The sequence below is a fragment of the Salvelinus fontinalis genome, chromosome 21 (assembly GCF_029448725.1).
Source record: "Salvelinus fontinalis isolate EN_2023a chromosome 21, ASM2944872v1, whole genome shotgun sequence".
Taxonomy (NCBI): domain Eukaryota; kingdom Metazoa; phylum Chordata; class Actinopteri; order Salmoniformes; family Salmonidae; genus Salvelinus; species Salvelinus fontinalis.
The window spans coordinates 34,401,963-34,419,660 of NC_074685.1; the positions used below are offsets into that span (position 1 = coordinate 34,401,963).

Here is a 17,698-nt window from a genome sequence, read left to right on the forward strand (position 1 = left end):
GAGAGAGAGAGAATAGGGAGAGATAGAGGGTAGAGAGGGAGAGAGTAGGGAGAGGGTGGAGAGAGGGTACGGAAAGAGAGAGGGTAGAGAGAGGATAGGGAGAAAGAGAGGGTAGAGAGAGGATAGGAAGAGATAGAGAGTAGAGAGGGAGAGAGTGGAGAGGGTAGGGAGAGAGAGAGGATAGGGAGAGATAGAGGGTAGAGCGGGAGAGGGTAGAGATAGAGGGTAGGGAGAGAGAGAGTAGAGAGAGGGTAGAGAGAGGGGGTAGGGAGAGAGAGAGTGTAGGGAGAGAGAGAGGGTAGGGAGAGAGAGAGAGAGTAGAGAGAGGGTAGAGAGTGGAGAGAGGGTAGAGTGGAGAGGGTAGGGAGAGAGAGAGAGAGTAGAGAGAGGGTAGAGAGAGATAGAGGGTAGAGAGGGGGTAGGGGGAGAGAGAGAGAGGGTAGAGAAAAGGTAGAGAGAGTGGGGTAGGGAGAGAGAGTGGGTAGGGAGAGAGACTATTGGCACACTGTTACAACACTGTACATAACCATAATATAACATTGAAATGTCTCTATTCCTTTGAAACTTTTGTGAGTGCAATGTTTGCTGTTCATTTTTTTATTGTTTATTTCACTTTTGTTTATTATCCATTTCACTTGCTTTGGCAATGTAAACATATGTTCCCCATGCCAAAACAGCCCTTGAATTGAATTGAGAGAGTGAGGGAGAAATAGAAAGAGAGAGATGGGAAAAGGCTGCAGGTCTGGGCTCTATAACAGAGATGTGTTTGCTAAACCACTCCAGTGTTGAGCTCTGGGACATGGAGCTCCCACAGCCTCTCAGAGCACTGCACAGCAGCCTCCCAGGGAGCCAAGTTTGATCAGCTGTTATAATGGCCAACTGCAGAGAGGGGTCAATGCGTGTCTGAGTGTGCATATGTTACTGCCCATAACCTCAGGTTCTGTCCTAAAGTTTAGAAAAGTGAGGAACACACACCACACCAAACACACACGCACACACACACATCTGCTGCACTGCATTTGAGAAGGGGGGGTGGGGGGGGGGGGGGGGGGTCGCCCACATTAACTTGAACCTTTTCAACTTCAACAGGTGCTCATAAACAGATAATGGAGAATCCATCCCAGTGGAGGGGTGTGTGTGCATGTGTTGGTCTGTGTGTGTGACGAGGGTAGCACCTGTGGCCTCTTTCCATGATACCACAATCCCACCAGTCAGTTGACACATAGCACCGGTGTCACGTCATTTCCCTTCTCCCCCCGTTTGTTCCTGCCACCATGCAAGCTTCCACATGCATCCTTCAGTGTTGGGGTCTAGCCTTAACAACGGCAAATGTAATAACACTAGCAAGAGTAATAACTTTTCCTACTGAAATAACTTTGATTTTTTTATGTATTAAACCCAGTAAACGTAATAACTTTCTCTGTTAAATGTAACAAGTTATTACATTAACCAGTGGTTATTACATTAACAGGTGAGTAACAACTTTTTTCATGAATAATGTAATAAACAGCAACAAATCATGCATTAATAAAAAAAATAATGTATTACTTTGCTCAATTTGATGAACATACCCCCCAATCGTACATAATCACAAGCACACACTGATATGTAGTCACACACAGACACACAAAGAAAGACCTGAATGAATCTGTAGCGCCCTAGTATTAAAACATGTCATCTGCAATAGTTCCCTGCAAACAATAATGACTAGTTAGTTCACGGTTGGTACTGGGGACGTCCCCGGGGACATTTTGAAGACGTTCGTGGGCACCTGGATGTTGTGTCTAGTCATGCGTTTGCTTGAGCCTGCCTGGAGTGCCAGACTGATGGCATTTGTACTTTTGGGACTATTCCATGTCCATCCAAATAAGGGAAGTAACACAAGGGTACAGACATTTTGGTTATTACATCATCGGGTGTTCTTCATAAAAGAAGTGTGCACATTTCAATGTGTGCTCGTGAGTGCCTAAATGAGTATTTCTGTATGATGTGTATGCGTTTGGTTGTGTTGTAATTGGCAGTGGGTGGCGGGCGGTATGTGCAAAAAAACATCGATTTTGGTATGCTATTACATGATTGGTTGAAGTCATTACATTTGGTCAGAAAAACGTATTGCGTTTACCGTTCAACATTAGATTGCGTTTACCGGCAGGTTATTACATTCAGCGGGTTCATGAGATAAAAGGTGAATGAATAGAAAAGCTATTACATTTACCGTTGTTACAAGCCTCTTCCTCCTACTTGTCTAACATTACATCAACATCCTGGTACTTACCGCTGGTATCCTGCTGCAGCAGAAACCCCTGACTAAACCGTCTCATGTCTCAACAAGCAGGAAATGAATGAGTAACTTATTTTTATGGCAATGACAAACCCCTACCCACAAGCATATCAGCTTTTGTTGATCTAATGCAAATGCACACAAGGGAGGGCCAGAACCGTACGGTACGCGACAGAGAGAAAACAGAGAGAGGCGATAAGCCACACGTGATGACAACACCCTAACACTTCCTCTGTGTCTTTGTCGTGTCATTCCGTGACTCAGATATTCTGACTGCCGTGTGTGCGTGCGTGCGTGCGCGTGTGTATATGTTGTAACAGTGCGAGCGTGGGTGTGTGTGTGTATTCGTTAGTGATAACTCAGACAGTTTATACAGTAGTGTTCAGTGGAACAATAACTGCCAGTCAGTCAGATGCCATTATAATGTAACAGAAAGCAGGCGTGGAAACACTATGGCTTTTGAGTATGACTAAGAATAACCGGTTCAACTGTGTGTGTGTCTGTGTGTGACATCAGAACATTCAATGACACACCCAAAGATAACACTTTCCTAAACCATCATCATGCCCACCCCCACAAATACACAGGTGGGAGGGGTACAATCTGTCACCATTGAAGTGGGTCACATGGTTTCTCAATTGTACTAAACCCTACACCATATCACCAGCTCAGCACTTCCCCTCCTTTCTGCTTTACTCAGTTTCGCTTCGGGCTGCTCTGGTTCTTTGATTCATGCATTCAGTTGACGGTATGCATTTATGCTAAGGGTGTGTGTGTGCGCGCTCCGAATCTCTCATTTATCCGTCATTAGTCAGACAGAGAGAGAGAGACAGAGAGAGAGAGACAGAGACAGAGACAGAGAGAGAGAGAGACAGAGAGACAGAGAGACAGAGAGACAGAGAGACAGAGAGACAGAGAGACAGACAGACAGACAGACAGACAGACAGACAGACAGACAGACAGAATGTAACCCAATCCAGAGAGGGGTCCCAGACGGAAGTGATGCGTTAAAACAGGAAGCAGGATATGACTGCTAATAGGTAACTGGGGGTTCAGGAGGTCAGTGAGTGCACACACACACTGGTGTGTTTGACTAGGTAAAGTCAGACATCAGGTCTCTCCATAGGCTCACTAGAAGTGTTCTATAAATAAAGAGCAGGAACAGACGGAGTCATACACAGCCAACACCAGAGTCAAAGTACGGTCCAAACACAAGGTATCACCCTAGGCACCTACCCAGTACCTACCATCCTCTATGGCCATCCCCTGTCCTTTCCCCAGGATGCTGGCTAAACACACCGGTCATACGGCTGACATCCTGACGTGTGTGACGCACAAAGTGTCCTACACACACACACACACAATCATACAGAGAAGGGACACAGTGAGGTAGAGCTCTGGCACCTAAACATGCCAGCACTGTTTCTATTCCGAGAGGGGAGAGGAGAGTTAGGGACATGTGCGAAACGAGGGGATGGAAAACCTAGGGTGACATTCTAAAATAGGTGTTGGGTGGATAGAGGTGAGAGGAGAGGGGGACGGAAAGAGGGAGTAGTTGTTTGAGGGTGGTATTTACTCATTCCGCTCCCTCCTCGACACGCAACCCTCTCTCCCCCTCCCTCTCTGCAGTAGTGCTAAGGCCATCAGTCTTCATTAGGAAGAGCAACAGCGGTAACATGCCTGTGATGGATCACTCTGCTAAGCTCCCATTAACAGGTAAGTATTGCTCATAAGCACCTTCTGATTAACAATGAGAGAGAGAGAGAGAGAGAGAGGGAGAGAGCGAGAGAGAGAGAGGGTGCATGCAACACGTCTCATTAAAAAAGTTAGCATTGCTCATAGAAGCTCTCATCTGCATAGATATAGAAGGTATTCTGCATCCCAAACTGTGGGGAGAGGGGTAAGGGACTCAGTCCGGCTTTAAACTAACTCTTGAAACTCGTAATAGTAGCATGTACAAGGTGCAATTTGTAAATGAGGTAGTGCATCATCAGTTCCTCTTGTCATGTTAGTCATTACATACAGTGGCAAGAGAGGCGCCTGTGAACCCTTTGGAATTACCCGGATTTCTGCATAAATTGTTCATCAAATTTGATCTGATCTTCATCTAAGTCACAACAATAGACAAACACAGTGTGCTTAAACTAATAACACACAAATTATTGTATTTTTATTGTCTATATTGAATACATAATTTAAACATGCACAGTGTAGGTTGGAAAAAGTATGTGAACCCCTAGGCTAATGACTTCTCCAAAAGCTAATTCAAGTCAGGAGTCAGCTAACCTGGAGTCCAATCAATGAGACGAGATTGGAGATGTTGGTTAGAGCTGCCTTGCCCTATAAAAACACTCACAAAATTTGAGTTTGCTATTCACAAGAAGCATTGCCTGATGTGAACCGTGCCTCAAACAATAGAGAACTCATAAGACCTAAGATTAAGAATTGTTGACTTGCATAAAGCTGGAAAGGGTTACAAACGTATCTCTAAATGCCTTGATGTTCATCAGTCCATGGTAAAACAAAATGTCTATAAATTGAGAAAGTTCAGCATTGTTGCTACTCTCCCTAGGAGTGGCCGTCCTGCAAAGATGACTGCAAGAGCACAGAGCAGAATGCTCAATGAGGTTAAGAAGAATCCTAGAGTGTCAGCTAAAGACTTACAGAAATCTCTGGGACATGCTAACATCTCTGTTGACGGGTCTACGATACGCAAAACACTAAACAAGAATGGTGTTCATGGGAGGACACCACAGAAGAAGCCACTGCTGTCCAAAAGAAACATTGTTGCACGTCTGAAGTTTGCAGAAGTGCACCTCGATGTTCCACAGCGCTACTGGCAAAATATTCAGTGGACAAATGAAACTACAGTTGAGTTGTTTGGAAGGAACACACAACACTATGTGTGGAGAAAAAAAGGCACAGCACACCAACATCAAAACCTCATACCAACTGTAAAGTATGGTGGAGGGAGCATCATGTTTTGGGGCTGCTTTGCTGCCTCAGGGCCTGGACAGCTTGCTATCATCAACGGAAAAATGAATTCCCAAGTTTATTAAGACATTTTGCAGGGGAATGTTAGGCCAATCTGTCCGCCAATTGAAGCTCAACAGAAGTTGGGTAATGCAACAGGACAACGACCCAAAACAAAGAAGTAAATCAACAACAGAATGGCTTCAACAGAAGAAAATACGCCTTCTGGAGTGGCCCAGTCATAGTCCTGACCTCAACCTGATTGAGATGCTGTGGCATGACCTCAAGAGAGCAGTTCACACCAGACATCCCAAGAATATTGCTGAACTGAAACAGTTTTGTAAAGAGGAATGGTCCAAAATTCCTCCTGCCGGTTGTGCAGGTCTGATCCGCATCTACAGAAAACGTTTGGTTGAGGTTATTGCTGCCAAAGGAGGGTCAACCAGTTATTAACTCCAAGGGTTCACATACTTTTCCCACCCTGCACTGTGAATGTTTACACAGTGTGTTCAATAAAGACATGAAAACATATAATTGTTTGTGTGTTGTTAGTTTAAGCAGACTGTGTTTGTCTATTGTTGTGACCTAGATGAAGATCAGACACAATTTTATGACCAATTTATGCAGAAATCCAGGTAATTCCAAAGGGTTCACATACTTTTTCTTACCACTGTACCTTAGAGAGCTATTTATAACTTGTCAGAAATGTCCAGATCAACTGGCCCATATCAGCTAATATTTTTTAAGGCTTTTTAGCCCATAGATACTGTTGTAATTTTTTTGTCACTCAAATATCGCATGAATACACAGACGTGGCAAAATGTATAGAATGTAACATTCTCTCCACCAACAAGGGGGATGTGAACAGTTTGTGTCATGAACAGTGCTTGTGCCCATAAAAATACACGTGGGACGTTCCCCAATGCTGGAAGGGGGGGGACCCCGAGTGAAAAACTTTAGGAAACCCTGTCCTGGAAGAGTGTCATACATGGTGTGCTTGGAATGTTGCAGGCGGGCAGGTAGTTGTTGGCCCAGATCGGGGTTCTAGTTCCATAGTCCCAGAGTTCCATGCTGCCAGAGTTGGTTGGGTGTTGCGTTTGTTGTTCTTTGGAGACCATTCCATGGGGCCCAGTATTCCCATGATGCTTTAGGAGCGGCAGGCTTTGACTTGCTCAGCGCTCTGTGGGAACAAATAATCCTCTACAGACACACATTCCCTTTAAGGGAGGCCAATGGGTGACAGTGTGTTTACTAGTTGTCAGTAGCAGCACCCGTGTGTGTGTGTGTGTGTGTGTGTGTGTGCGTGCGTGCGTGCGTGCGTAATAATGGGGTAATAGATGGGGTCTGTACATCTGATAAGAAGAGAGAGATAAAGTCTAGACTGGGGTACATCTGCTTTCCCCTCTCCCATCCTCCCCTCTGATGAAGGTTAATGATGGACAGAGATATGGTGGAGGAATACAGATCAGGGTGAGAGGGATGGAGAGATAGAGAGGAAAACAAACCTTCAGGTCTATGAGATTGATCAAATAGTAGCCTAACAAAAGAGAAAAACCCCTACCACACACACACACACACACACAGCTAAAACACACATACACACACACCTGCTGACTGCAGAGACAAACATTCACCTACCATTATGCAGTGTGTGTGTGTGTGTATGTGTGTGTGTGCGTGCGCGCGCGCGTTTGCTTTCGCTCTCATCTGTACTTTTCCTCCTGAATCCAGGACGCAGGGGGTAAATTGTGTTGTTTGGGAATTTCAGCCACATTCCACGCAGAGTCTGACACAGAGATGGAAAATACCTAGGCAGAACTCCAAAGCTCAGAACGAAACAACAGGAAAACTAGACAGGATTTACACACGGGACACAATACCAGAGGAAACATTTCACCTCTAACTCTATTCAACAAAACAAGATGGCGCTGACAGATGGCGCCTCACCTCCAGCTCCTACAAAACATTGCAGGTTTCTACTTTTTCTCGTGTTGATCTACATGTTCTTACTCAGTTTGTTTTTGTGCATTACTTCATACACCCAGGTAGAACTATTGGAATATGCATCACTGGGTGCTACGGTCTACCCGACCTTCCCAGAGACGGAGGAACAATGGTCTAACTGCTTTGGTGGGGCGCAGGGATGCCTGGTGGTCCTACCGGAGACTGAAACGAAGATGGCGGCGTGGGGGGGGGGGGGGGGGGGGGGGCTTAGTGAGGTTGAAACACCGGGCGACCCGTCCTCCATTACCGAGCGCACTACTCGCAAATGTTCAATCATCAGTGAATAAACTTGACGTACTTCCAGAGGGACATAGAAATCTCCAACACACTCTGTTTTTCTGAAACGTGGCTTTCCTCCAACATCCAAACGGATCGCATACAACCAGCGGGTTTTACAGTTCATCGAGCTGATAGGAAGAGGGTTCTCTCTGGCCAGAATAAGGGCGGAGGGCTCTGCTTTATGACCAATAACAAGTGGGGCGACAGTGGAAACGTACAGGAACCTGCAAGCTTCTGCTCTCCCGACTTGGAATACTTGGTCATCAAATGTCGCCCTTTTTGCCTTTCGAGAGAGTTCTCAGGGATTATCTCCATGGCTGTGTACATCCCGCTCCAAGATCTTCATTGGACCCTGAACAAACTGTTGCGGGGGCCTTTAACAAAAGTAATTTGAGAACCTTGCCGCAGAATTACCATCAACGCATTGACTGTCCAACTCGTGGAGATTCTACACCGTACAACTGTCACACGCCTTTTCGACACAGTTATAAACGCCATCTCCCGTACTCCTTTCGGCAAATCTGACCATGACTCAATTTTGCTCCTCCCCGCTGATAAACAAAAGACTCAAGGAGGGAAGTTCCGGTGGTCAGGTCTGTACAACGCTGGTCTGACCAATTAGAATCCATGCTCCAAGACTGTTTTGATCACGTGGGCAAGAATATGTTCCAGGTCACCTCTGGGGATAACATCAATGGATACACCAACCCAGTCACCGGATTCATTAAAAAAATACATAGATGAAGGGATACCGACAATGTCTTTCAAAACATACCCGAATCAAAAACAGTAGATTGATGGCAACCTTGTCAGGAAACTGAAGGAGACAGTTGCTGCTTATCAACACAGCAACCTGACCGGGGACAATTGTATGGTTAAACAGTACAAACACGACCTACGCAGATCGATCAAGATGGCGAGACACAAGTATGGGGACAAAGGGGACGAGCAATTCAGAGGGATGGATTCGAGGCATATGTGGCAGGGGCTTCTAACAATCACAGATTACAAAAAGAAAGCCAGTCACGCCGGACACCAACGCCAACGAACAAGCTAAACACCTTTTATCACGCTTCAAGCAAAATGACTGAGGAAAGCCCCTGAAGACAACGAGGGCTACGCGCTTACGTTCTCCACGAAGGACGTATGCAAGTCATTCAAACGTGTTAAGCCTCGCAAGGCAGCTGGCCCAGACGGCTTCCCTAGCCACGCCCACTGAGCATGTGCAGGCCGGGTAGCTGTTGTGTTTTTGGACATTTTCAATCTCTCTCTAGCTCAGGCCGTTATCCCGACCTGCTTCAAGATGTCCACTATCATCCCAGTGCCCAAGAATGGAAAGTAACTGAACTGAATGACTACCGACCCGTAGCACTCACTTCTGTCATCATGAATTGCTTCGAGAGGCCAGTCAAAGACCACATCACTTCCTCCCTCCCCAATACACTCGACCCTCTCCAATTCGCTCTCCTGTACTTCCTGTATACCCTTAACTGTGTGGTCTCTTCCCACTCCATCATCAAGTCTGCTGACGACGCGACAGTAGTAGGCCTGATTACTAACTACGACGAGACGGCCGACAGGGAGGTAGGCACTCTGACGGTGTGGTGCCGGGTAAACGACCTCCCCTTCAACATCAGCAAAACAAAGGGAGCTGATTGTGGAGTTCAGGAGGTACCAGGCTAGTAACCATCCTCATCAACAGGTCCGCCATTGGGGACACGTCTCTGAGGAGCTGAAATGGTCCAACCACATGTCCACACCCCAATGGACATTTACATTTTATCATTGTCACATTTGTAAACATGTATATATTATTATTAGCATTTTTTGTTAAGTCACACCTAAACTGTTGGAGCTCAGATTTCACTGTACACTGCAACTACAGCTCTGTGCATGTGACTAAATACAAATCTATCATGGCAGCCTCTCTTCCTCCCCCTCTCCTTTCTATATACCTCTTTTCCCACTCGCTTTTACTGTAATCCCTCCCTTTCATTGGCCTCTCTCTCTTTCATCCTCCCACTTGAACTAGCACTACTGTAAAACCACTACAATACTAGCACATACACTATTTCCTTTGCCACAATCTTATGAAATATTTACCTATCTAAGAGAAGCCTAAATAGGTCTACATCTCCACCTCTGCCTGTATTTCAGACTAACTTGGAGGTCTTGAGAATACTTCATATTTATGTAGGTTGTCCAGATCTATACTTCTCTGCTATAATGTGAGTGATGCCCTTTCTGTGTGTTGCAGTTATGCCTCGGTTCACTGCCTATTCCACTGCAGCTTCAATACAAATTGATCATATGAGGCACAAACAAAGAGTCTCCATTTGCTTTCTGTCTGTGTGTGTGTGTGTGTGTGTATTAGTTCGGGGGATGCGCTCCAGAACATTGATTGGGCAGATAATTATAGCCAGCATTAAATCGGTGCATATACTGTATCTGGTAGGGCCGCGGGGTTCACGTGCACTGCAGTGTGTGAATGTAGGTGTGAGAGAGAGAGAGAGAGAGAGAAAATGTGTGTATATCACTACTACCATTCTGGTCTTCTGAAACCGTATCCAAGCAATAGCCTCAGTAAACAAGTCTGTCTAGACGATCTGCATTATCCTATCTACATTCTATTCAGTGTACACTATTCTCTAGTCTCCATTCTGTTATGTACATTCTATTCAGTGTATTCTATTGTGTGTTCAACGCCATCATTTCAAAATCAAACTCCCCCCTCTACCACAGTGGAATTCACCAACAGGCTGGGCCACATCTCTCACATAACAATCAGACACACTACAAAAGCCTAGCCAGCCTCCCCCACTCATACCGTACATATCCCCATAAGGCATTGTCTGGTGTGTGAGCCATAACCGGCTGTATAGAACTCTGCCATATGTACAGGTGTGTGTTATATAGATTCCATATGACACTTTGACATGCCACACTTCAAAGCACTTGGGTTGGGGGTCAGGGAGCACTTGGGTTGGGGGTCAGGGAGCACTTGGGTTGGGGGTCAGGGAGCACTTGGGTTGGGGGTCAGGGAGCACTTGGGTTGGGGGTCAGGGAGCACTTGGGTTGGGGGTCAGGGAGCACTTGGGTCGGGGGTCAGGGAGCGCGTGTGTGTGTGCAGACCTCTAACTGAGGTACTTAGCTGCTAATGAGTGTGAACAGGAGCAGCCATAATGATAGGAAGGGAAATGTCAACACTGGTCTGACTGAGACACAATGGAGGATATGAACGTGTCATTATTATTATTAGACAATGTGACATTGTTCTACCATTATTACTCTGAACACTGGTCTGGTAGCTAGAGATCATATCAGGCCTGTTCTGCCATCCTGGTCTTCCTTTACTACTATCCTTGTCTGGATCAAAACGTTAGCCTTCTGGCACACTGAACATTGGCCTTCTGGCTAACACTACAATGAACATAGGGTTCTGTGTGCCAGTAGAAAAATAGCATTCTAAATAAACGCATGGGATAAAGGCTGATCTGTGCACAAATCAGACCACCACACATTCCAAAAAAGGCATCCTTTAGGGCAGGCTACAAGTCTTAGGTCCAGAAGGAGTCGTCAGAGGTACTTTCAAGAGGAATAAGGAAGGTAGCTGTAGGAGCTCCACTCTAAATGAGTACGAGTGTACCGCGCTGTAGTCTGGTTTTAGCTAGATGTAGCAGGGGGACATCGATGCCCTGTGTGAGAGTCTGTGGTCTGAAGACGCGAGGTGAGATTTCACTGTGGGGTGACACTCTGCCATCCCCACGCCAGGACCAGACCACAGCTCCCGGCTCTAACCACTGACCAACAGGATGCACTGAAGCCTCACATGTCAGGATGAGAAGGAAGAATGAGGAAGGCTAGGTCTATCTATATCCGCACCAGTGTGCCTTCCTCTTTCCCATGTCTATGAAACATCAGAGGACTACCAGCTATAACAGCTCCGGCTTTGATACTGAGTTCCCCCTAAGTATGCCCTTCATACCTTGCATGTCCTCTCCTCCCCTCAGCCCAGTGCCCCTACAGCAACAGGCCCATGCCAGATTTAAGTGCCAAGTATTAAATTCTGCACTTCTGTGTACGAAATGTCAGAAACGTCCACGCATGCCTATCCAGGGCCTTCTGGAGGAGTAACGCACTGGGTTAGTCGGGGTAGAGTCAGGGTAGAGCCGGCACACACACACACACACTCCTTTTAAATGAAACCACGTCTTCCTCACAGTGAAGCGCTGTAATATAATATTGAATGAGTGATGATAACCTCAGTAATCTCAGTGATGTTCTTATGAAGTTAGCCCGGGGTGAACAGAAAGTAGCTGTAGGCCTGAATAAGTGAGATGTACAGAATAGAAGCTCTAAATAAAGAAGTATCTAACAGAAACACACAAGACAGAGTGGTTTTATTACGAGTCGCCAAACGCACTATTCTTAGCTTGGTGAAGCAGGGAGGGACAGTAGGAACGGTACAGCTGACTCGTTTATCTCACACACACACACACACACACACCCTTTGCGTCTTCTCCAACTGTACGGACCTGAAAAGAGTTGACGGGTCAAAGCAGCACGGCGGCCCATCATGCCTTTCACCGGCTCATCTCTCTCAGATCAGTACAGAAGAATGGGCGGGAGACAGAAATGAAGTCACTTCAGAGGACAGAGAAACAGCCAGGCAGTTAGGTTCAAGCCTGTAGATCTTGGCCCTGATATGTGGATTCTGGCATTTCTGGGCTTAAAATGGCAGTGTGCTATGCTGTCATGCATGACTAGCGGTGCGTAGGGCCTGCATGGTTATAATGAGCTCGGCCCACTGACGGAGCAAAGTGTAAATACTGCTGGGGTTTACACAACAACAAAAAAAACAGGCCCAGCTCCCTGTCTGATGATAGGCTGGGTCTACATCACTCGCATATCTTATGTCAGACAGTCTTAATGCCAATCATTTCTGGATGAAGTTGCAACCACAACGTTCACCTTTCTGACCCTGTGTCATATCGTCAGAGCCAACGTTGTCGCACGCACGACGTCATGTAATGCTTGTATCTTTCTCTGGCAACATATTCATCTGTAATCTCAGGTCATGTTAAATGTCCAAACTGTCCCATCAACACTATAGATACTGATCAATGAAGAACTGAGAGCAAGCCACAGGTACACGCACTTCCCACTAGCCTACAATCTGTCGACACAAATTCACACCGACTTCACTAAGTAGAGAGTAAAACTTCCCTCTAAACCTCTCTAGAATGTGATAATCATAACCAGAAGACGACATCATCTCTCCCAACCCCCCCCCCCCAAACACACACAATAACATCTCACTCAAATCCCCCAAAATGTTCTGACTCAGCGGTAGATGAGTAAGGAGTGGGGGAGGAGCTAGAGGCCATATTTCCCATCAATAAGACAGACACTCACAGCTAATAGGATCAGTGTTGACAAACCCTGGCCTCCTAGAACAGATGGAAACAGACAGAGAGCACGATGGGCTAATCGAGGTAAAGGAGAGGGGGAGGGGTTTAACTTGACCCTGTGGGGTGTTGTGGGAGGGGCAGTAAGAGCTGCTTTACAAGCTGGATAAATGTTGACGAGACATATGCTGAGAGAGGAGGCAAGGATAATGTATTTTATAAAAGGGGATAATGAATATTAACGTCTAATAATGAGGTTATAAATGTATGATAAATGATATACACCACAGACATGAATAATGTATTTGTGAATAGAACGACAGTGTATTACACATTTATAATATTTCTAACCCGTTATTGGAGGATGACAAGATAATGCATAATAATAACCTTGTAGGCCTGTATGAATTCATTGTTATCAATAGGCTAATAAGTTCTCACTTCATATTCTTTCTTTTCCGTCCACTTTCCTTTTCTAGATCCGTCTTATCACTGTACTGTGTGTCACATGCCTATATGGAAAAGGCCTCTGGTTGGCCTGCACGTGCTTGCATAGCGAACACACAGACACACGTGTATTTATTCACACAGACACACACTGCAACGTGTCGGTGTCCATAGACTGCTAACAGCAGTGATAGATCTCTGAGAGAGAGAAGCGCTGGGCAGCCATATCCTGTCGGGTGTGTGTGGTGTGTGTGTGCGCGTCTAGGCAATCATGTTCATGACATGTTTACTATGGGTTGGCTATCAGATAAGCAGCTTTCCAATCAGCAGGACCTGAGCAGGCTAGATAGGTAGAGCCTCTCCTATGGCCTTGGGATGAACCATACTGCCTGGACAGCTGACAGTGACCGTCAGGGTGTTAGCAGAGTCATATATACCATAGAATGCAGTATGTCCTTTTTTCATCCAAAACCATGTTAAGGAATATGATTTTGTCTGTCAATAATGTAATAATATGGCTGTTAAGCAGGCAGTTAACCTACACATATACTGTGTGTGTTTCCTGTGTAGAGAGGATGTGTACTGTATACAATACTGTACATATGGATGTGTGCCAAACAGATGTGTAACTGATCTTCTCTCCCAGGTCTGATCACAGCGACCCAGTCTTTTCTTCTCTCATTCGCTCTCTTCTACCTTCCCTAGCTGCAGCCCGCGAGGGAAGATTGCATCTTTTATTTATCACTTGGCACAATTTCTGCTGTCATTCTCCATTGCTAGCATGCAGATTGAGCACTATGTGCTATCTTGTGCACGCTCACACACACACAGCACATGTGTAGGTTAACTGCCTGCTTAACAACCATATCAATATTACATTATTGACAGGCGAAATCATATTCCTTAACACGGTTTTGGATGAAAAAAAATGTCATACTGCATTCTATTGTATATATACACCTTATTATTTCTTTCCCAATAGAGAGTAGAGAAACTAGAGTACATACTGTAGCTGTGCTTTGCCTATTTATTCATTTGTATTTTATTTAGCATATATACTAGACAAAGACACAGGCCTGCCTGGGCCTACAGTATGTGTTATATAGTCAGCAGCCTGGCGCCCTGTTGGCACTGTGGCTAGGGCACAAAGCCCAGCCAAGCCACTGCGACATGTTCAGAGGGAGGAGGGGACAGGGAGGGATGGATGGCCATGCAGAAAATTACGTTTGCAGATTGCATTACAATTCAGATTAACCACATAGAGTAATGGGATTAGAAGGCTGAACGCTTTCCCAGGGCGGGGACGAAGAGCCCTAATGAACTAACTAAGGTGGCATATGAGTTGGAATACAGAGGGAGCCCAGCAGGTAGCTCACCGTCAGGCAGGGGGTAAAATACATGGCCATGCGTTCATTTGAGTATATAGGCTACTGTTTTGGTAGGTAGGGCCTGCTGGTGATTATTACAATGTGATTTCCTGGCGTTAGAACATTTAGTAAAACAACAGTGAAAGAAACATACTTGACCCAATTAGCTGCAAATTGGTGCATATCAAGGTCCATTTAAAAATAGTCTACGTGGCTTTAAATCGACATTCCTCCCACCCTTTTCCCAAATATCTTATTTTTAACAAGCAGTGAAAATAAATTAAATACGCTTTTGTTGTTTGCCTTCCATTTGGAGGATGACAGGAAGCTGAAAAGACAAATGAACATGAAAATGGGAACAAAGTACCAAGGCTTTCATTCGGAATGCCTCACGGCTGTTTGATATGCGCACTGGGTAAATACGACACTCAGTCAAGGCTGTGTTACGAAAACATGAAATACTGCTATTTCGCAGCTACTCAAATACAAAATGCTTTGAATGCACGACAGGTTGCTGTGTTATTGTTTTACAAAAAATATTTCTAGTTATGAAATAGGTTGGCATATATGTAGAAAGAACTGTCAATTCAGCTGAGAGCTCTATGTTCTAGCTGGTTTAGCCAGAAAACCTCCCCCATGCCTTTCACTTCGGAAAATAAACACAGTCGACAAGGCTCAGCCCTGAACGTCTTCTCGGCATACACTGCCCAGAAAAGCATCGCCCCTTTCAGTTGAAAGTATATAAAAATACTATTTGAGGCTGGCTAAATGCATATATGAACCAAATGTTCGAATGCGAGCCAAGTATATGGGCACATTTATTAAATCCCACCGTTTACTTCCGTAATGGTTATTTTTCACCCAAGCAACAACAACAAAAAATCCCGTCATGCATAAGCAAACACATGTATTACATAGACATTTGGGCTAAATGTATCGGCATAGAACATAGACAACTGTGCATAGGCTAATAATAGCTATTTCTATTGTTAGAGGAATACATTTAGGTTTTAGTAAAAAAGGAGCCTCGCCAACGTCTCCGCGATGTAAAAGCCCCCTTTGTCGCCTCATTCAATCCTTTGTTGAAACCTAATTCAACACACTTCCTTTTTCATTTCTTGGTGCTTTTGAAAAATATTTCAAACTCTGGTTGTTTGCCATGAAAACTCAATAAATAAAATAACGTTATTTTTCATACGCTTGGGTCCATCCACTCACCGACTTGCAATACGTTGTCCACACAGCCGCTCTCCAACAGAGCGATACCTCGTCTGAAAGGCAGCCGCGTCTCATCACTATTTTCCCCGCTAGTTCCACTCTCCTCTCCCCCCGTATTGAACGAAGAATACATGCAGATCTCCCGTTCACTCCTGGGGAACGACCAGTAAACGATCCTTCTCTGTACAGGCTCCGGGATCCGTTCAAAGCGCTCCTCTACCCGTTGAAACGGCCACTTCTCGGCCACTTTCCGGGCCGAGATATCCAACAGAGACTCCGGACTCAGGGTTTTGCTCGACCCACCTTGGGCCGTACCCGAACCGCCACATAACGTACCCCCGACCCGTTGTCCCTGTCTACAATTCGTATTATAACCCGGTCTACAGCAGAGCCGTTTGGCTGGGGGCTGCTGAACGCGCTCCGCCATGATAGCACTGCTTTAACATCAACGGCGGAAGTGAACCTACCATATAAACGGGATAAGGAAGGGAAAATGTTACACTCGAATCGATTGTTTGCCGTGTATGGGCAAATGAACCTTATTTGGGCATGATGGGCGGTCCTTTAACAGTGTTGTCAAATCCTCTTTGTGTTGACAAATGAAGAAAGGGGCGGGTCTATCCTGTTCTAAAAAAAGGAATGAAACGCGGAATTCCCGAACGTCGGCAAATCCTTTGTGAGGCGGACGGCTCGAACAGGAGCTGAGAGGGGCCGGGAAAACATTGGTTTTTCGTTCAGGATTTAAAGGCGGTGTAGGGAAATTGGTTGGCGTCCATGGATATTTCCCTCGTGATTGACGGACGGAGAAGGCATTCGTGGCCGCAAAACACGACAAACGGAGGTGAAGGGGGGGTTTAAAGCGGGTGAATCCGTTGGGTGAAGACGGTGATTGTAACTGTCAGTTGGCCAGGCCTCGTGGAGAGGGGGCGGGCGTGCTGGAACACAGAGACGCCCTCTGTGACGTAGGCTACAGTTCCAAAGGAATGTGGTTATCAGGCCTGAAGGAGACGTTCCTTGTTGGGAAACAAAGGCTGTGTATTTGGATCATGGCACAGCTGATGGGGTCTCTCGCCTCCTTTAACCATAATGCATGTGTCTGGGGGGAAAAGACTGGAACTTGGCCCTTGACAAGATTTATAACAGCTTAATTATTAGTGGGTACACCTATATAATTACCATGTAAAGTAGTCCTAGACATTTGCTTAGGCTACAATATATCACAAATTGATTCTGGAACATGTTTTTGGCCTGTTATCAGTGTATGGAAATTAAGAAAAGGGAAAGGTGAAGAGGGGGAGAGAGGGAAAGTGAGAGAAATTAAAAAGAGGGAAAGGGAGAATGAGTATGTGCAGAGAGAGAGGGGGGGGGGGCATGGATAGATGGAAAGGTAGAGAGAAAGAGAAAGAAGCATGGAAAGAGGGAAGGGTAGAGTGAGAGGGAGATGCAGAGCGGGGTTAATCTAATCTGGTGTGGGAGTCTCAGTGGTGTTCAGTAAAACCCTGCAACCAGGAGCCAGGCTTAATTGATTAGAAAATGTGATGTAACTAATTGCAACTGAAATAGGGAGTGTTGTAATCTTTGGACAATCAATGCAATGTCATTCAGTGCATCAGATTCAGACAAGTCTATTTTTCAGTTTATTTACGGTTATCTGTAGGTTATTTACTGTATGTTTCACAATGAATATTGACCAATGTGCATATCAGGACAGGAGAATTCAA

The 17,698-nt window shown here is 45.5% G+C and overlaps 1 protein-coding gene across 1 annotated transcript in view; it reads right to left on the reverse strand.

Moving 5' to 3' along the window:
- zswim6 (zinc finger, SWIM-type containing 6) overlaps positions 1-16,958 on the reverse strand; it is a 40,288-nt gene extending 23,330 nt beyond the window's left edge. Inside the window, exon 1 of the mRNA XM_055874954.1 lies at positions 15,978-16,958. Within this exon, the coding sequence (XP_055730929.1) occupies positions 15,978-16,404 (427 nt within the window). The 5' untranslated portion in view covers positions 16,405-16,958. The remainder of the gene's footprint in view (positions 1-15,977) is intronic.
- Between the last annotated feature and the right edge of the window lie 740 nt (positions 16,959-17,698).